The 18748-nt window shown below is 48.0% G+C and overlaps 2 protein-coding genes across 25 annotated transcripts in view; one reads left to right on the forward strand and one right to left on the reverse strand.

Annotated features, from left to right (window-relative positions):
• The first annotated feature begins 14 nt into the window (after nt 1-14).
• On the forward strand, nt 15-13331 carry LOC139073342 (sialic acid-binding Ig-like lectin 13). Of its 23 annotated transcripts, none has more exons than XR_011522384.1 (11): nt 21-2165; nt 2341-2557; nt 3585-5224; nt 5435-5713; nt 5942-5989; nt 6904-7161; nt 7816-7912; nt 8245-8341; nt 8727-8834; nt 10675-10773; nt 11720-13331. XR_011522384.1 is itself a non-coding variant. In XM_070558335.1 (10 exons), exons 4-9 carry the CDS (start codon nt 4771-4773, stop codon nt 8330-8332), a joined length of 1224 nt encoding a protein of 407 aa, XP_070414436.1. In that variant the 5' UTR covers nt 27-94; nt 1595-2165; nt 2341-2557; nt 3585-4770; the 3' UTR covers nt 8333-8341; nt 11720-13331. The 23 variants fall into 23 exon arrangements, 6 of the variants coding, with proteins under 6 accessions (XP_070414433.1, XP_070414432.1, XP_070414436.1 ...); XR_011522389.1 differs by lacking the exon at nt 2341-2557 and having other exon boundaries at nt 27-122; nt 1595-2165; nt 2708-5224; nt 5870-5989; nt 6904-6998; XR_011522385.1 differs by having other exon boundaries at nt 27-94; nt 1595-2165; nt 2341-5224.
• The window catches only part of LOC139073542 (cytoplasmic tRNA 2-thiolation protein 1-like), a 28256-nt gene continuing 20278 nt past the window's right edge, over nt 10771-18748 (reverse strand). For both annotated transcript variants that reach the window (XR_011522405.1, XR_011522401.1), the window contains exon 4: nt 10771-12443. The gene's annotated coding sequence lies outside the window, so the exon portion shown is untranslated. The remainder of the gene's footprint in view (nt 12444-18748) is intronic.

An 18748-nucleotide genomic window follows, 5' to 3' on the forward strand; every position in this document is an offset into this window, starting at 1 on the left:
GATGCATTGCTCCGTTTCCCTTCTGCGCCTGCGCAGGCAGAGACGCGGCGGAGCGGAGTGTGGTTTCTTTGCTGTGGCAGCCTGCTGGCCTTATGTGGGCTGTGTTCAGATTATCTGCTTTTGTGCGATTGTTATAGGCTTTTAAAGGGTTTATAGAGCATATAATGTGGTCGGGTAGCGGGTGGGAATTGAAGGTGGGGGTGGAGGTGTTGATGGCGTCTGTAAAAGCGGCAGTTAGCGCGTGCGCAGGGCAGGGAGTCCTGAGGTGGGAGTTGGGCGTGTTTGTGCACGTGAGCGTGTCAAATGAGAGGGAGCAGTGTGTGAGCTGAGGTCTCTGTGCTGTTAGTGTGCTGTATGCTGAGGTCAGCTGTTAGTGATTTTGGAAGAGTCTCCTTGTGCCAGGCTGCCCGTGTGTTAGGTTCTGGTGACACAAGTGAAGTCATTGTCCTCTGAGCCCCTGCCTGGTGGGGGTGACAGAGACACAGTCAATATGGGGTGAGAAAACTTGACGTGGAGTTTTAGGAATTCCAGGAGTTCGATCTCAATCCCTTGCCAACCAGGGCATCAGGAAAAAAAAATTCAACCAGGGGTGACTATGTGCGAACTTAACCACTGAGCCATGGAGCGGGCCCCCCATGATCCCTGTTCTTAATCTTAGTAATGTGTTCAAATGTTTCTGTTTGTTGCATCGGAGCATTTTCCTGCCATAACTTTTTGCATCCTGCCAGGAGTAGAAGTCCACACACTGCATTTTTGGTTGTTGTTTCCTATATCTTATTATGTCTGGAACAGCCCCCTCCCTTTTTTTCCATGACATTGATTTTCTTTTTTATGTGGAAGAGAATGGGCCAGCAATATTACAGAATGTCTGACATTCTGTCTTTGTCTAACTGTTTCTTTCACAGTCCTATATCCCTCGGCTGGCCCTAATTTCCATTCCTATGGTTATCGTCCTAGTTCTGGCTACATTCTCTCTCCCGTGGCTTCTCACACTTGCTTCCTCCCAGGGTTCCCCAGCTTCATCCTCATTTCCTGTCACCTCTTCACCATGCTTGCCCTGCAAATAAGGACAGATACTTATTGCTTATTCCTGACTGTAGCAGCAGCCTTCTAAGGTGGCCCCCAATGATCCCCACACCCTAGAATTCACGTCCTTGTGTAATCTCCTCCGTGTGAGTGTGTGCCGGACCTAGTGACTTGCTTTTGTTTCTGGTGGGGAATATTGTCGCTGAGCTAACATCTGTTGCCAATCTTCCTCTTTTTGCTTGAGGAAGATCGTCCCTGAGCTAACATCTGTGCCAATCTTCCTCTATTTTGTATGTGGGATGCCACCACAGCATGGCTTGATGAGTGGTGTGTAGGTCTGCACCTGGGATCTGAACTCATGAACCCCTGAACTCTGCTGAAGCGGAGGGCGCGAACTTAACCACTATGCCACAGGGCTGCCCCACCCCCACCCCAGTGGCTTGCTTCTAATGAACAGAATAAAATAAAGGTGATAAATCTTACTTCCAAGATTACGTTACAAAAGTCTGTGACTTTTGCCTTGTTCTTTCTCTTGTTCTCTCTCTCTTTCTCACTTTGATGAAGGCAGATGTCACGTCATGAGCTGCCCTGTAAAGAGGGCCATCTTCTGAGAAACTGAGAGTGGCCGTCATCCAACAGCCGGTGAGGAACCAGTAGTTATTTCAACTACAGCCTCCGCTGACATCTAGATTACAACCTGTGAGAGACCCTAAGCCACGGGACCCAGCTAAGCTGCACTCCACATCCACTGCATACTTCTCACTGAAGAGGGAACTCTCCTGTTTCAGTCCCAGATACGCCATTCTGCTGGACGTCATTGGCTTTTGCAAACTTGGTACCGATAAGAAAGAATCTTTCCTCTCTGGGGCTGCAGAGACCCTCTGACCCCCAAAGCCTAAAATGTTTGCCATGTGGCTCTTTGCAGAAAAAGTTGGCCAATCCTCGCTTTAGAGTCAGGCACTTCTCTCTGAGCCTCAGTTCTTCAGCTCTTAAGTAGGAATTATAGTAGTACCGCCTCATATGTGACGTATAACAACGTTATGAGAATTAGATGAAAACAAGCATTCCTGATCAAACCAGCTCTGAATCAGCACCACGGACAGCACCAACGTCCTTTCCTGGGGATCCCCAGGAGCCAGGTATGTCCTGGGCAGAGGGAGCGCCCCCTATGGGCGGTGGTCTGACCCCAACTGGGACAGAGGTGGGGTTGGTCAGGAACACAGCACAGAACTTGGTAGCTGGCAGAAAACCTCCATCTGGAGAGAGAGTGAGTGGGATTCAGAACATCATACCTGAGAGTCCTGCAATTCCCAGGGCACCAGGATCACCTGTGGAATTCACATCCCCTGTGACTGCCTGAGAGTCCCTACCATGTCTACGTGGCCCAGTCCTCCCTGAGACTCACCTTCCATTCCAGAAGAGCAAGAGCCCCTCCTACCCCAGCCTGAGCTTCCCCATCACGGCCTCCTACCCGATAGCACTGGAATCGTCAGTAAACCTGTCTCCCAACCAGATATTGTTCTCCTACAAGGCAAGGGCTAGATCTCTCATATTCACCCCTTTACTGGAAACCTGAAGGCACAGGGTACATGATTGTTGAATGAATGAGTGAATGAATGAATGAAATTTCCTCCCTCACCTCATGGGACGAGTTGACAATTCTTCCTTCTCATGTTAACAGAAGCTTTCCGTCTCCAAGCCCAATGAAACCTGGGCGACAAAGACTGATAAAGTGGCTCCCGGTGCAGACAATGGTGCATGAGACAAGGAACCTGTGTGGTTTGGGCAATTCGCTTGTCCACTCAGGACCTCAGTGTCTTCTTCAAGTTGGAGAAATGGGACTAGAAGGTCCCCCAGCTCTGATGGCCTGCCAGTTACTGTTCCTCTTTTACACACAGTTAGATTCTCTGTGTTTTCCCCATGTCTCTCCCCCCTATTCTTCTGCTTTTTTTTTTTTTTTTTTGAAAATTGGGGACAATGGAAAACAGGCATGGCATGGCCACAACCTTCTGACCACAGGTGCTGCAGCTGCCCCTGCAGAAGGAGAGTGAGCGGCTAGGACAGGGGAGCCCGGGGTAGGGGGTGGTGGCGGGGGGGATGGGGCTGCAGGATGCAATTCCAGCTGAAAATGCAGGAAACGGTGATGGTGTGGGAGTGCCTGTACATGCTCAAAACCTGCACCTTCTTTCCTCAGGTTTTGGGTCATAGTTCTGGGAAGAGGATCATATGGGATGGGCAGGATCATGAACAGAAGAAAACAGATTGCAATTTTTCTATGTATACAAAGTCATCAGAAATGCATGTGCAAAGCCAGAGTATTAGAGGCAGCATGCTCAGATCATAAAACTACAGAGCAAAGAGAGGAATCAGTTGGCATTACAGTGAGGCTGTGGCTCCTTGGAGCGAGTGGGGTGTGGGGCTAGGGAGGAGGATCAAGGGGGAGGACCTGGGTGCTCCCGACGTTCTATTTCTTGGAGGGTGTTCATTTTGTGTTGAATAGCTGAGCTGTTCTTATGAGGGCATGTCTCTGTATGTGTCTTATGTTTTGCCCCAAAAAGGTTTCAAGAAAACCGACATGGTCTGAGGAGGCGCCACCTCCCAAGATGCCCCCCACTTCCTCCCAGCCCTCACCACACAGTTGAAAAGAATCTTCTGTGAATTCAGGTGCATGTCTCTTCTCTCGTGAAATCCTCACCATCCTGAAGGTGGACGACTCCCAGGCTGGCGTTCCTCGCTCTGTGTCTCATGCACACTGGGACTGCTGGGAGCAGAGCCCGCTCGGGCAAAGGCTCGGAGGCCAACAGACCTCGCCGTGCTCTGGAGCAATGAGCAGAATCATGGCCCCATGAGCCACCAGCGGTGAAGAAATCCATCCTTTCGCCCAAACACCTCTGACAAATGCGGAAGTTTCTGCCCCTTTCGAAATCTTCCCCTTCCCTTCTATACTTTCTTCCCTTCCAAACCCCATTGTGCAGAGAATCACAGCCTCAATTTCCCGGGCATCCTCCGAACTGGGCTCCCCTCGACGTCCCCGGCTTGTGCTAACACAGGGAATCCTCGCCTCCAGCACCTGAGTGTTCCCTTTCTCCAGTCCTCCTGACACTGAACCTCCAACTTGGAGGGAGAGTGACACCCCACACTGCCTATGTGGCCCCCATCGTGGCTCCTGTCACAGGGGACTCCAGCTTCTGGGCCACCTATTGTCTCCCCACTGGGCAGTGACTCAGGGCTGCAAACCAGGGCTGCTGTGAGACCTTGTGAGCAGAGAGGGGACGCCCACTATGGTGATGCTGAGGGAGGAACGTCAGTCGGCTTCCCTCATCTCTTGGTTCCCTGAGTCCCTCCCCTGGCTGGAATGACCTTCACAGAGTCAAGGGGTCTGGCCAGAAGGGACCCATTTTCACTTTGCAGAAAAATGACCCCAAAGGGTAGGGGCATTGGCCAGAAGGCAGGAGATGGGGCTCAGGCCCTGCATGGGGTGTGAATTTGGGTGAGGCTCTCACCCTGCCTGGTCCCAGGGTCCCCAGGAGTGGATGTGTGTGGAGGATTGTTGACTCCATGGGCTGTCCTGGCCCTGACAGTGTCTGGGGGTGAAGTTCCTCCTCTGAGGAGGGTCACTGTTCTGCCCTCACCCTCAGCTTCCTGTTGGAGCTTTCTCTAAATCTTGCAACTTTTGGTTCCTGAGAGAGAACCCTGAGAAACAGCCTTTCTGGTTACACAAATAACCAGCTCTCTGTGCATGTGATGCGTAAGGCGCTGGCACTGTCAACCCCAGAGATGCTGCTGCTGCTGCTGCTGGCCCTGCTCTGGTGGACGGAGGGGGCCGAGGGCCAGAGGGTGCCCTTGCAGGGTTACTCACTGCGGATGCAGGCGTCCGTGACTGTGCAGGAGGGCCTGTGTGTGTTTGTGCCCTGCGATTTCTCCTACCCCCGGGATAGCTGGACGGTCTTAACCTTTGCTCATGGCTACTGGTTCCGGGAAGGGGCCAGAGTAAACCAAGATGCATCAGTGGCCACAAATGACCCAGATCGTAAAGTGAACGAGGAGACCCAGGGCCGCTTCCACCTCCTTGGGGACCCCCGGACCTACAACTGCTCCCTGGACATCAGAGACGCCAGGAGGAGAGATGAAGGAAAATACTTTTTTCGAGTGGAGACATATTCTTACAAAAGTAACCAGCTCAATTTGCGTGTGACAGGTAAGGCGCTGGCTCCTGGAATCACCACAGAGGAAGGACATGGGGGTCCTGGGGCAGAGCAGGGATGGGACTCTCCATCCTGGGAGGGGGCTGGGGATAAAACAGGTCAGGGCTCAGAGGCAGGAGCTGGACCAAAGCCTGAGGCTTTTCTCAGGGCTGCTCCTCAGACCCTCCCTCCTGATCCCCGTGTCTCCCCCGTCTCCTCACCAGCCCTGAACCACACACCTGACATCCTCATCCCGGAGACCCTGGAGTCTGGCCGCCCCAGGAACTTGACCTGCTCTGTGCCCTGGGCCTGTGAAAGGGGCACGCCCCCCATCTTCTCCTGGACATCGGCTGCCCTCACCTCCCTGGGCCCCAGGGCCCGCCTCTCCTCGGTGCTCACCCTCACCCCACGGCCTCAGGACCATGGCACCAACCTCACCTGTCAGGTGAAGTTCCCTGCTGCTGATGTGACTGTGGAAACGGCCATCCAGCTCAATGTCACCTGTGAGTGCTCGGCCAGGACGCCCATGTCCCTGATGGGGTCCTGAGGCCAGCGGGGATGGGGGTGTCAGAGTCTCAGACACTGGCGCTGGGTCTCTGAAATCAGGTGGAGAGGAAGTCAGGAGGACACCCATCTCCACCCTACCCCCATTTCTGCAGCCCCTGGGGACAAGGACCAATGTCCACCCAGCCCTCCCACTGATGTGAATCCACCATGTCTTTCTACCTCAGACTCTCCACAGAACTTGGCCGTAACTGTCTTCCTCGGAAACGGCACAGGTAGGAAGGAGCCCCCTCCCAGGCTGTAGGGAGCAGAGCATCTTCCAGGTCAGGAGAGGGCTGGGTCCTTGCCTCACCCTGGACTCAGCCCAGTGGTCAGAGAACCCCTTGTAAGTGAACCCAGTCATTTTCTATCCTCAGCCCCCATGACCTCTGTGAGCAGTTGTCCTTATCCACCCCTCACTCCCTTCAGACTCCTCCACCCACCTCAGCTCCACAAGGAGAACACAGCAGCATTCACATGGCGGATGCTGCCTCTGGAGACCCCAAATCATCAGTTTTCTGATGACTCTTCAAGCTTCGTATTTTTGTTTTCCCCCAAAAGTGCTTATTTAAGTATTTTTAAACAGGTAATATATTCGCATGGGCAAAAATTTTAGAGCAAGTGTCAGTCCTTCTCACACCCAGTCCCCTGCGGGGAAGTGACCAGTGTCCATACACTGCTCTGGTCCTTGATTTGTCCACCTAGCGGGTCTACGTTGTCCTTTGACATCGGTAGCATAGACTGTCCTCATTCTTCTCCAGGACTGTGCTGTATCCCATGGCCTGGATGGATTCCAATTTTGTAAACGTCTTCTGTTAATGGACTATCATAGCTTTAATTTTAATCTACTAACAGACACACTGCAGTGAACAATCTTGTTTCATCTTTCACAAGCGTCTCTGTCTATGTCTGTGGGATAAGTTCCTAAAAGCAAAATATAACTGTTTCATATGTTCTTTCCAAATATGAGAGATATGGCCAAGTTGCTCTGCACTGAGAATGGACAAGTTTACATTCCCACCAGCGAGGGGTGAAGTGTGTGTTTTCCTGCACTTCAACTTATGTCTGTGTGTCTGTCATTCAGCCTCCTTCTGCATCCTTCCTCTTTGGATATGTTTGTCTCTCTGACCCTCTGTCTCTTCTTCACCAGCACCCACAACCCTGAAGAATGCATCATCTCTTCCAGTCCAGGAGGGCCAGTCCCTGCGCCTGGTCTGTGTTGTCGACAGCAACCCCCCTGCCAGGGTGAGCTGGGCCCGTGGGAGCCAGACTCTGAGCCCCTCACAGCCCTTGAACCCCGGGGTCCTGGAGCTGCCCCAGGTGGAGTCGAGTCACGAAGGCGAATTCACCTGCCAAGCTCAGCACCCTCGGGGCTCCCTGCACATCTCCCTGAGCCTCTCTGTGCAGAGTGAGTGCACCGGTGGTTTGGGAAGGGCTGGAGGAGGAGACAGCACCCACCCCACCCTCACAGTCCACCCAGCATCCCCCTGAGCTTCAAAGGGGAACTCAGCCCTGGTCTGTGCTTAGATGTGAGGCCTGGACATTCCCTTGGACTCAGAGTGTCACTGTCCTCTTCCTGCCAGGCCAGGGCTGTGGGGTGAGGCAAGGGCTGAGATGGGCAAGTCAGGGAAGGAGGTGGGTGTTGAAGGAGGGGGCGGGGGCCTGGACAGGTGTGTCTGGGGACAGGAGGTCCTTGCTTTGAGTTGCCAGGATGAAGGTGAGCCCAGTGAGTCATTCACCATGGGCACAAAATTGAAGGAGAAGCAAAAAGCATCAGCAATCAAGAGAAATATTATCAGAATGCTATATTAAAAAAATAAAAATGAATCCAAAATAAATGCCATGGTGAAAAGAGTGTCAGCATTTTAGATACAAACAGGCTGCACCCAGCTGTCCTATGACTCACTCTCCTCCCCCTGACCCACCCCCACCCAGTCCTATGTCTCTGTTTTCGTATCTGGCAAAGGGACCAAAGACTCAGAAGTTAGGGTCCTACAGGGAGTGGGAAGAGAAGAATTGGGTCTCTCAGAGGGGAATCACCAATAATCCAATCTGTCTGCAGGAAAAGCGAGACGTTTATCAGGAGTGGTGCTGTGGGCTGTCGGGGGAGCAGGTGCTAAAACCCTTCTCTTCCTGTCCTTCTGCATCATCCTCATCAGGTGAAATATGACCCTGGGGAGGGAGGGAGACCCCTAGGGTGAGAAGGGCAGGCAGCCACCGATCCCTGAATCCAGATCTGGAGGGACTGGGTGGGTCGAAAGCCTGAAGCAAGGACATGAAGGAGGTCCCTGGCACCTGGGTGAGTCTGTCACAAACCTCTGCCCCACTGTCCAGGAGTGGGGAGCCTGTGTTCTCAACTCTGGGGTCTCTGGAAGAGGACCACCCTGTCCCACCTCAGTGACCCACTCCAACCCCTTCAGAGAGAACACAGGAGGGGGTCAGTCTGCCCACTGCACCCTGAGCTGAAGGGCTTTCTGGTCTCTTCACTCAGAGTGAGGTCCGAAAGGAAGAAAGCAGCAAGGTCAGCAGCGGGCATGAAGGACACAAGCATGGAGGGTGAAAATGAAGTCATGAGTTAAGTCTCTCAGGTGAGCGACCTGGGTGACTCCACATCCAGCATCCTGCCTGAACACCTCCTGCAGGATGGCCCCCTGGATTGCCCCACTCAGCATGGCCAAATTTGCTTTCCTCATCTCCTCCTCCTCATCCCACAAAGCTGGATCCCCATTTTGCCGACAGCATTACAGCTCCTTCCTCTTTCCTTCAGGCCATGTACAGAGAAGTAATCTTCTCTGTATCCTCCCTTTCTTCTGCTACAGCCGAAAATTCAACAGGTCCTTTCCATTTTTCCTGCTAACAACAGTTAGCATCAGTCTCTTTCTCTCTATCTTGACTCCCATCATCGCTGAGGCTTCAGGATCTCTTTCCTGGACTCCTCATCTCCCTGCCTCTCATCTCCCTTGCCCTACACAGAGCGATTATCTACAATCCATCATGGTCCAGTTCTTCTGCATTTGAACATCTGTTTGCCCCCACCATCTAGAGCAGAGGCCGGCAAACTTTTTCTATCAGGGCCAGATGGTAAGTAGTTTTGGATTGTGGGCCTTACAGTCTCTGTGGGAGTCACTCAGCTCTGTTATTGGAGCATGAAAGCAGCCTTAGACCAGAGGTAAATGAATGAGCATGGCTGGGTTCCAATAAATCTTTATTTACAAACACAGGCAGAGGGCCACATTTCACCCACAGGCTGTATGTAGGTTGCTGACCCCTGACCTAGAGAATAAAACTCAAACTCTTGAGCCCGCAGCCCTGCATATTCCGGTCTCTCAGCTCCTACCTCTCCAGAAGGGCCAGGGTCGGGGTGAGGAGAGTGAGGCACTCACCTGAGATGCAAAACTTAAAATGATGCCAAAAATCTCGGTAATTGAGATAATGCTGTAACAGACTATTTTCAAAAGTTGAAATTAATGAAAAAAATCTACGATGAGCAAAATATCAAAAATCTACATAATGACAGGATCAGGAGACTGGAGTTAATTAATAACTATTTAAGATCATAACCTGGTAAAGAGAAATTGTCACACATGGCAGCATTCTCAGTTGAAAATGAGAGAGGAGGAGAAATAGATTTTGAAAATAATCTCTCTGCATTCACTTGCAGTAAAGCCAGGAAAGCGAAATTACAATAAATTTGGGTACACACAAAATGGAAAATTATAATAGATTTGGGTACACACAAAAGCTTTAAACTTAAAGTAATCTTTTAATACACACCACATTTCAAGTCTCCAGTAATATTTGAATTATTTTAATGTTCGGGAGAAAATTGACCATTAAAAATACATAAAACCACATATTTGAAGCTCATATTTTTTCTTCTGCCTCAGGTCTAATAGGTTAAGGAGGGCACTCTTACTTATCCTGGATTATTTACATTTTTCATATTCTGTACTTGATGGGTTTTTTAGCCTTAATTTTGATTTAAAAAATCTTTCAATAAATGCTATTTTTCTCAATTACCAAAGTTTTTGACTCCCCTTTTAAATTTGCATTTTTGGCAAACGCCTCACTTGCCTCGCCCTGATCCCAGCCCCACCGTCTAGTCTACTTCCTGCCACTCCTCCTGCCTGCCACTCTTTGCTCCATCCAAGTGGACTTTTCATTGCTGTTAACCAGAAGGAGACTTGTGCTTCTGGGCCTTTGCATGGACTGTTCAGCCCTTGTCTAATGCTCTTCCCTCCCCCATTTGGTTGGAGAGCAACCAGCAATGGGACTGCCAAAGAGGTCCACGGACCCGGAAAAGTGAGATACTTGTAGTTAAGGAAAGAAGGGCTGTCGTTTATGGAGGCCATGCATCTGAGTCACCTGCTGCTGCAGAGTCCAGAGAGGTGAGGACTGAAGATGGCCATTTGGATTTCACTAGCAGAGGTCACTGGTGTTCTGGATAATAGCACTGTGGGGAAGTGGTTGTGTGTGTGTGTGAATCTTAATTTGAACGATCAAGAGAGACTGGTAGGAGCACAAACATTAGCAATTCTGGTGAAGTGTCGACTTGTCAGGGGAGCAGCAAAAAGGATGCTCCCCAGGGGGCACCTGTCACTCTCCTCTATGTGAGTCTGTATTAGCTTCTTGTTGCTGCTGTAATGAATTCCCAGACATTTAGCAACATCCAGCAATGTAAATTTGTGATCTCACAGTTCTGGAGGTCACAAGTCCAAAATGGGCTTCACTGGGCTGAAATGAAGGCGTTAGCAGGCAGGGCTGAGTTCCTTCCGGAGGCTCCAGGGGAAAATGCATTTTCTTACCTTTTCCTTCCTCTAGAGGGCGCCTGCATTCCTTGGTTCATGGCTCCTTTCTCCATCTTCAAGGCCAGAAGTATAGTATCTTCAAATCTCTCTCTACTTCCTTCTGTCACTTGTAGAGACTCTTGTGATTACATTGTATCCACCCAGATGATCCAGGAGACTCTCCCCATCTCAATATTCCTAATTTAAGTCCATCTGCAAAGTCCTTTTGCCATGTAAGTTAAAACAGTCATAGGTTCCAGGGGATTAGAGTGTAAACATCGTTGAGGGGCTGTTTTTCTGCCTACCATGGGGATATAATTTCTTTGACTGACTTCTCCTCTCACAAAACTGTGAGCTTCCCAAAAGCAGGTGCCAAGCCTGAATCGAGGCCCTGTGATTCTCTCTCATCTACTGAGTTCTTGTCTAGCATATCATATTTCACAATTAGATAGTTATTTGTTTAACTCATTTTTTCTGCCTCCCTCAATTAAAGAGTAAGCAGTAAGAGGTCAGAGTCTGTGTCTGCCATGTCCATCTCAGTGCATCCAGCACCCAGCTCAGGGCCTCACATGCAGGGGGCCTCAGGCTTTAGGGTCAGAAAGAACTGGATTGGATCCTGGTTTCATCAGGAAGTTTGAGCATATGGCTTTCTTAGTTCAACCTCAGTTTTCATATCCATAAAAGGGAGATAATAATAATATTTTCCCTATTGGGTTGTTGTGGGAAGTCATGAGATTAGTAAGCACCAAATAAAGTGCTCACTAAGTATTGAATATTCGAGGAAAGCATGAATGACAGAGATCTCAACAAAGATGTTGGGGGGGGGGGCAGCGTGGTGGCACAGCGGTTAAGTGCACATGTTCCACTTTGGCAGCCTGGGGTTCACTGGTTCAGATCCTGGGTGCAGACGTGGCACCACTTGGCAAGCCATGCTGTGGTAGGCGTCCCACATATAAAGTAGAGGAAGATGGGCACGGATGTTAGCTCAGGGCTAATCTTCCTCAGCAAAAAGGGGAGGATTGGCAGCAGTTAGCTCAGGGCTGATCTTCCTCAAAAAAAAAAAAAAATATGTGTGGGATGAATTGATGTAGGAATTCATCGGCTTTCCTCCTGGACCCTCCCTGCATTGTCCTGTGCCTGCTGTTCTGCTCTGACTCCTGTCTCTCTCCCTCCACACAGGGTCCCCTGATGGAATCCCAGGCAGGCAGCCTCCCAGCCTACCCTCCCACAGGTGTGCTACCCCCTTCTCAGGGCAGGAAGAAGAGCTCCATTATGCAAAACTCAGCTTTTGTGGGATGAACCATGGACACCCGAAGGAACAGGAGCTCACTAGTAGTGAGTACTCGGAGATCAAGACCCACAAGTGAGCATCTGCAGAGGCTCAGCACTGGCTTGAGGGAACACAGCCCCTGATGAGAAAAGAAAAACTGAGGGACTGATTCCTGTAGAGTTAAAATCCCTGTAAATAGAGGAAAGAATATAGGCTTTTGAACCAAAGCGTTTCTAGTTATAATCCACACTCTGCCCCTTTACTAAGTAAGTGACAGACCAACCCCTACCTATCTGTGCCTCAGTTTTGTGCTGTGTGAAACATGGCTGAGAAGCCCTACTTGGAAGTTCACGTTGAGAATTCCAGGAGTAAAATCCTCTCGGAACACCTGCCACAAAATGTATGCTCAACATACGCTGGATCCCTACGTTCTGAACAGAAAGGTCCTACTGAGAGTTTCTCCTGTCTCTGGATGAGACCAGCACCAGAACTCAGAGCTTTCATGCTGAGATCCCTCCTGCTGGCATGTCCTCCCCACCAGGCGTTCGACTTCCTCTGTCTTTGAAAGCCAAGCTCAAGAGGTGGACTTCTGGGTTGAGATGGGAAACTCAAGCAGCATCTCATGATCCTCCCCTATAGAGACAAACCAAACGAATGAGGAAGGTTCCCAAATGATCACATGACCATCTGATGGATGAAACTGCCTCATCCCAAAATTCACTTTCAGCACCCAAACGAAGAAAGACTATATCACAGCAGTCACTTCATAAGGTAGACTTGATGGAAAGAAATCAAAAGATTGGATGAGGCATTAAAACTTCCCTACAAATGGACCCCATCCATTTATAACAGCACCCAAAAACATAAAGTAGCAAGGACAATTTTTCTTGTTGATCATGCAATACATCCACTCTAAAAAGTACAGTGTATTGTTCCATATTGACTTAAGGTAATCTAGTCAACCAACATATATATGGATGTATAAGTATGTCTATATATACACACATAAACTGATAAGTTAATTCTAAAATAACATGGAAATGTAAAGTATCTTGAATAGCAACCATTCTTGGAAAGGAAGAAACAGCTGAAGAAATCAGACTTCACTACAGAGTCATCAAGAGAGTGTGGTGTGGACAGAACAGAGTCCATAAATAGATCCACACATTACTCACTGTCACCCGAACAGCACCCAGATTGTTCAATTGGGTAATGAAGGACTTCTTAACAAATGTGATAGAACAAGTGGATCAAGATTTGGAAAAAACAAACCTTATAAATCTTATAATTGGTTTATATAATTGGAATCGTGCAGATGTACTCGTGGGTTATTTTTTTTTCACTCAGTATTGCATTATTTGAGATTCATCCATGTTGTGAATGTCAGTATTTTATTCCTTTATTGCTCAGTAGGATTCAGTGTATCAAACCTTGTTTACTCATTTTTCTGTTGCTGCACATTTGGTTTGTTTCCAGTGTTTGGTGGTGATGAATACAGCTACTGTAAACATACTTATACAAGATTGTGTTCACGTAGATTTTCATTTCTCTAAAGTTTTGGGGGCAGGGCTGAGATGGAGACAATGAGGTCAGAGTCACACGTTGGGAGCTCAAAGGTCTCTGGGACATCCCCATGGAGACCAGCATCCAATGGGCAGCTAGAGAGATGGACGGCCTGGAGCTCAGGAGGAAGGCGGGGACTGGAGATGAACAGTGGGAACATCAGGGGGTCCGATAATCCTCATAATGAATACCTGCCGTTGTGGGTCACAATGTGCCCCCCACAAAAGATATATCCGAGTTCTCACCCCTGACGTCTGTGAAGTCAATTGTATTTGGAGACATGTTATTTGCAACTGCAATCAAGTTAAAACGAGTTCAGACTGGATAAGAGGGGCTCTAAATCCAGTGATTAGCATCCTTACACAAAGAGGGAAATTTGGACACAGGCACATGTAGGGAAGAAGACCATGTGACAATGGAGGCAGAGATTGGAGTTATGATACCACAAGGCAAGGAATACCGAGTCTTGCCAGCAACCACTAAAGCTAGATGAGGCTGGGAAGGATTGTTCCCTAGAGCCTTCTGAGGGAGCATGGCTCTGCTGAAACTTTGATTTTTGGTTTCCAGGCTCTAGGACTGTGAGAGAATAAATATCTGCTGTTTTCATCCACCAAGTTGTGGTAATTTGTCACAGCAGCATTAGGGAACTAATACCTTTGCTCGGCACCTTCTGCGCATCAATTCCTCACCTGTCCTGTCTCATTTGATCCTCACACTGTTTCTGAGAAGGTCAGTCCTGTCTCTATGTCATAGAGGAGGCTCAGGTGAGATGCTCAAAGCCACACAGGCCAGCAAGTAGAGGGACCAGATAAATCCAAGTAGATGGCCCCAATGGCACAAGGGGGCCTTAATCAGTGTACCCTGGGGGTTTGCCTCGTGTCCAGGCACTGTCCTAAAGGCTTTGTGAGCATTCAAACATTCAAACAGTTCCTAAGAGCAGTGGTGACCACAGCTGCTAGGCTGGCCATTCATATTTCCAAAGGTTCAGCCAGGGAGGTGTCTCTCTCTCTCTCTTTTTCTTTCTTTTTCTTCCTCCTTCCTGCCCTCTTTCTTTCCATTCTTTTTTTCCATTCCTTCTTTCCTCCTCCCTCTCTCCCTCCCCAGCCTGCTCTTGGAGGAGAAAGAAACAGACCTAGCATTGCCCTCTCTTTTTTATTTGTCTGTGCCCAAGTCTGAGTCCTGCCTGGACACTGTTTCTTCGCTATCCACTCCCAAGGGCAAGTCTATTCCTGACCTGTGATACTGGGTGAAGGTATTTTTGTGTATTTTCCTCACCAATGACAATACATACATAATAAGCACCCAAGAAATATTTTAGAAACTTAAAAAAAAATCATGCAGTTGCTTGAAAACTCTCTGTCTCCAGCCCAGGTCTTTTTTCTGACCCCAGCACTTTCCTAACTGTCCTGATGTCTTCTATAATGGCATCTTCAATGTTCCCCATCCTGCTAGACAGTGAGCCCGTGGGGACAAGTATTGGGTCTGTTTTGGCTCACAGAGCAGTGCAGAAGATTATGTTACGTCCCAGAGAAAGCTCTGAGTCAGGCCAATCGGTCCCCAGGAGGCAAAGATGAGCAAATTCAGAATCTACCACTTTCATAGCCAGCAGCAAGTGAGCCTGCTCTTGTCCTGGAGGGAGAAATGACCTCGTCTCTCAAGGTTTCTCCCTCCAGTCACAGCCCTGAGAACTTGGCCACGTAAGGAGCATTTGCAGCATCATGTTATGGACAGACCCAGCAAGACCTGTAGGAGTGGGAGGGACTCAGGAGACTGTCTTTCCCAACAGGTGGTTTTGTTCTTATTTAATGATGTTGAAGTCCTTGGAGTCTTCTCATTAAATTGTCCTTTGCTTGGATAGACAAGTATCCTGTCACTTGTGATCGACATATTACTGTATAAACCTGGAGCATTCGACTAATTCCTCATCAGAAAACCAGGAAGATTTAGCGAAGAGAGAAACCCCAAAACTGATCATTCCACAACTCCATTTTCTCACTGCATGCTTTGTTTGAGGAAGTTGAAAAAGAGATGACTGGAAGGAAATGATACTGTGGGAAAATACAGCTTTTTTTTTTTTTTTTTTCATAAATCCATTGGCCTTTCTTCCTTCTAACAACAGTCAGATTTTGGTTACCTCCCTCAACTCCTCCATGTGCCTCTAAGGACCTGGACTCCAGAGTGTGGGATTCTTGTGTGAGCTTCATCAGTTTAGGACATTCAGGATGGAAATTGGCTGAGCAATGCTGTTGTAGAGAAAATGAGTTTATGGTCCACTGAAAGTTCTAATCAGGAGTGTGATCTCTACTGATCTTTGCTCTGGAAATTTGCTCCAGTTACCAAGTGAGAAAGAACTGGAAAAACTGATAATCTCCAAGGGCAGTGACATTATAGTACATTCACTCAAAATAGTGTGGAAACAAAATAAATGCCCAACCTCATTTGAGAGATTAATTAAATATAGCACATCTCCTCTTAAAAAAACAATGAGAATGTAATTTAGGAGGCTGGAAGTTACCCAGAAATATAAATAAAATAGAATGACATAAAATCATACCTCCTATAGGATCAAGATGAGAAAAAAAAAATGTCCTGAAAAAAAGAAGGCAGCATGCCAAGATGGTAATCGAATTTTGTCAGCTCTGGGGAGTGGGACCTGGTGTTGATGATGTTATAGATTGTACTGTGGGCACCATGTAACCTCATGTGTGGGATGGTGCTGGACACAGAGAAGATGATCAATCACCATTCAAGAATGAGTGAAAAGTCAGCTGGTTTCTCTAAGTTCTACATCAAAATATTCTATTTAGTAGGTATAAATTATACCTATCAAGGTCTTCTGAGAAAGCATGTTTTTAAAGTTTTCCTGAAACATAATAGTACATTTGTTTTCAGTGCCATCAACTTGCTTGTGACTTCCAGGGACCCAGTGTACAGCAGAGCAGAATGCAGCCCAGTCGCTTTTGCATCATCCTCTTATTCTCTGCCACTGTATCAGACAATGCTTTGCTGCTTTTCCTAGGGTTTTCACGGCCAATTTTTTCCTAAATCAATGGCCAATTCGTTCTTAAGTGTTAGTGTGGAAGTTCCATCGAAAACTGTCCACTGTGTATGACCCTCCTGGTATTTGAAATACCAGTGGCATAGCTTTCAGCATCCCAGCAACTTGCAGCTGCCACAATATAACAACCAACAGATGGGTGGCGTATTTCCCTGACCAAGAACAAAACCTGCAGTGTGGCAGTGAGAGCAAAGAATCTTAACCACTAAGCCCCCGGACTGGCATTCAGTACATAAGAATTATGAATACTTCTCACTGCTATAATAATTAATTTTTGAAACTGATGGCCCCTCCCCTGAGTTCCTTTCACTGCCTTTCTCAAATTCTATACAAAAGGCCCCTCCCTGGAATCTTTCTCTCTTCAGGTCTCTATTGGTTTCTTCAATATTAGGTCTAAAAGTCTTTCTTATAATCTCAGTATCCTTAGTTCCCTTAGGCAACTAGGGTCATCCAGACATGCAGAAGAGTCCCTAATGGTGAACTCGGAACCAAAGAGAAGTATAAGAGAACCCCAGCCCACAGATAAGAGGGTCTTCTTATCCCCAAATCCTTTTCTTGTAGGCAGGCCATAACTTCTCAACACCCCAGGTTATATGGCTGTCTTCAGGGCCCAAGTCTTAGATCCCAAGCTTAAGGGGTCTGATTCCTTTCGGACTGGGTGACTTTGGAGCTCAGAATCTGGCCATAGTTCAGCACCTTGGAGAGCATCACCTGTTTGCCTGGAGCTCATCAGGTCTACAATCTGCCTTGGGAAGACAGACATGTCGTTGTGTGCTGAGCCACCTTCGTTGGATCACAAGCAAATTAGTTCCACATAAGGCTCAGTCGAGGGATTTGTTCACTATATCACAATAAATAAAGGATCTGGACAAACACCTCATTTTTAGGTCACCACCTCACAATCCTAGGAATTGTATCAACTACCCTGATGCATGAGGTTCCTGGAGCTTGTGCGGTCATAGAGAACAATGAAGTCAATGTCTCCTATGAGTGTGGGGCCAGGACTCCCAGCACCCTGAGTGCAGGAGGGAGTCCAAGGAGAGTTCAGGGCTTGGGATACTCAGTGCCCGGTTCCTGGGGACCAGAATGAGGAGAAGGACAAGAGAAATCCCAGAACTCAGCTTCCTTGCTGTTTTTGTGGCTCTAGAAATGAGGAGGACCAACACTCATTCCACCCTTCACCACAAAGGAGGGACCTACTATGTTTCAGTCCAGACATTCCATTCCTGTGGACATCATGGCCTTTCAAGAACATGGTACAGGTAAGAAAGGATCTTTTTTCTCTGACTAGTTTGTAGTGGTGTCTTTGCCACTCCTTAGCAGAGCTGCATTCCCAAGCTCACATGATGGGAATGATGAGGTCATACATGGGATGTCTTCATTCCCCCACAGTCAGATTTCTGCCCACAAACTGTCCAGATCAAACCATAGTCAACCCAAGAGTTCCACTGAAATTACCTCAGATATGAGAAGATGAAGGCTTGGGGGCCAAGGGATGGGAGATTCAGCACAAAGTATTGAAAAGACAGAGGACACATAGGTCCGGGAACCCAGAGCTTCTCTGGGAAGGAGAGACTCCAAGCACTGATTCTCATGGAGTAAATTTCTCTCTATTCAATGGATTAGAAATGACTTAATGGGAATTCTTTGCCATGGAGAAAATATACGGCTTTAAAATAAGAGAAACTTGAACTCAATCCTGGCTTCTCCATTTACTAAGAGAGTGACAATAGGAAACCTTGTCATTCTACCTCTCTGTGCCTTATGTTCCTGCTCTTTAAAGTGGGTAAACAAGAAGCCCCATCTCACAAGTGTCTTGTGACACATGTAAAGCACTGTGTACAGGTCCTGGTATGAGGTATGTGTTCATTGTGTGCTGGCTCCTCATCCCTTGAAAATGCAAGTTCCTGCTGGCAACTTAGCCTGATGCGAGGAGTGCCAAGTCCCATCATGTATTCAATGAAAACAGGACATTTCAAATAAAGGAATTAAAATTTCACCAGCAAAATCCAAACGAGGGGATGAAGAAAACATCATGCCATACACTTCTACATGGGCTCAAGTGGAAAGAATCAGAAGTTTGTAGTGTGGCAACGAAAATTTCCTGATTGAAAAGTTACTTCTTCTCTGGAAGCAGGAATATAAGGGTGAAAGTTGGGCAGTTTCACTCCTAGTTTTGCTTTGGGATCTTTCAGGCAGATGTGGTGGAATGCTGGCAGTGACTGGGGTAGACATCTGACCCCTCAGGGTTCCTCTATGTAGCATCTCTCTCCATAAGGCTGCCCTGGATTGCTTACACAGATGCCCAAAAATGCAC

The sequence above is a fragment of the Equus przewalskii genome, chromosome 9 (assembly GCF_037783145.1).
Source record: "Equus przewalskii isolate Varuska chromosome 9, EquPr2, whole genome shotgun sequence".
Taxonomy (NCBI): domain Eukaryota; kingdom Metazoa; phylum Chordata; class Mammalia; order Perissodactyla; family Equidae; genus Equus; species Equus przewalskii.

Excerpts from the sequence above, each read along its gene's own strand:
- LOC139073342 (XM_070558331.1), top strand. The coding sequence starts at position 4,771 with ATGCGTAAGGCGCTGGCACTGTCAACCCCAGAGATGCTGCTGCTGCTG. Across the intron at positions 5,714-5,869 it reads CATCCAGCTCAATGTCACCT|CCCCTGGGGACAAGGACCAA; the intron begins GTGAGTGCTCGG and ends CCATTTCTGCAG. Across the intron at positions 7,162-7,815 it reads CCTGAGCCTCTCTGTGCAGA|GAAAAGCGAGACGTTTATCA; the intron begins GTGAGTGCACCG and ends ATCTGTCTGCAG.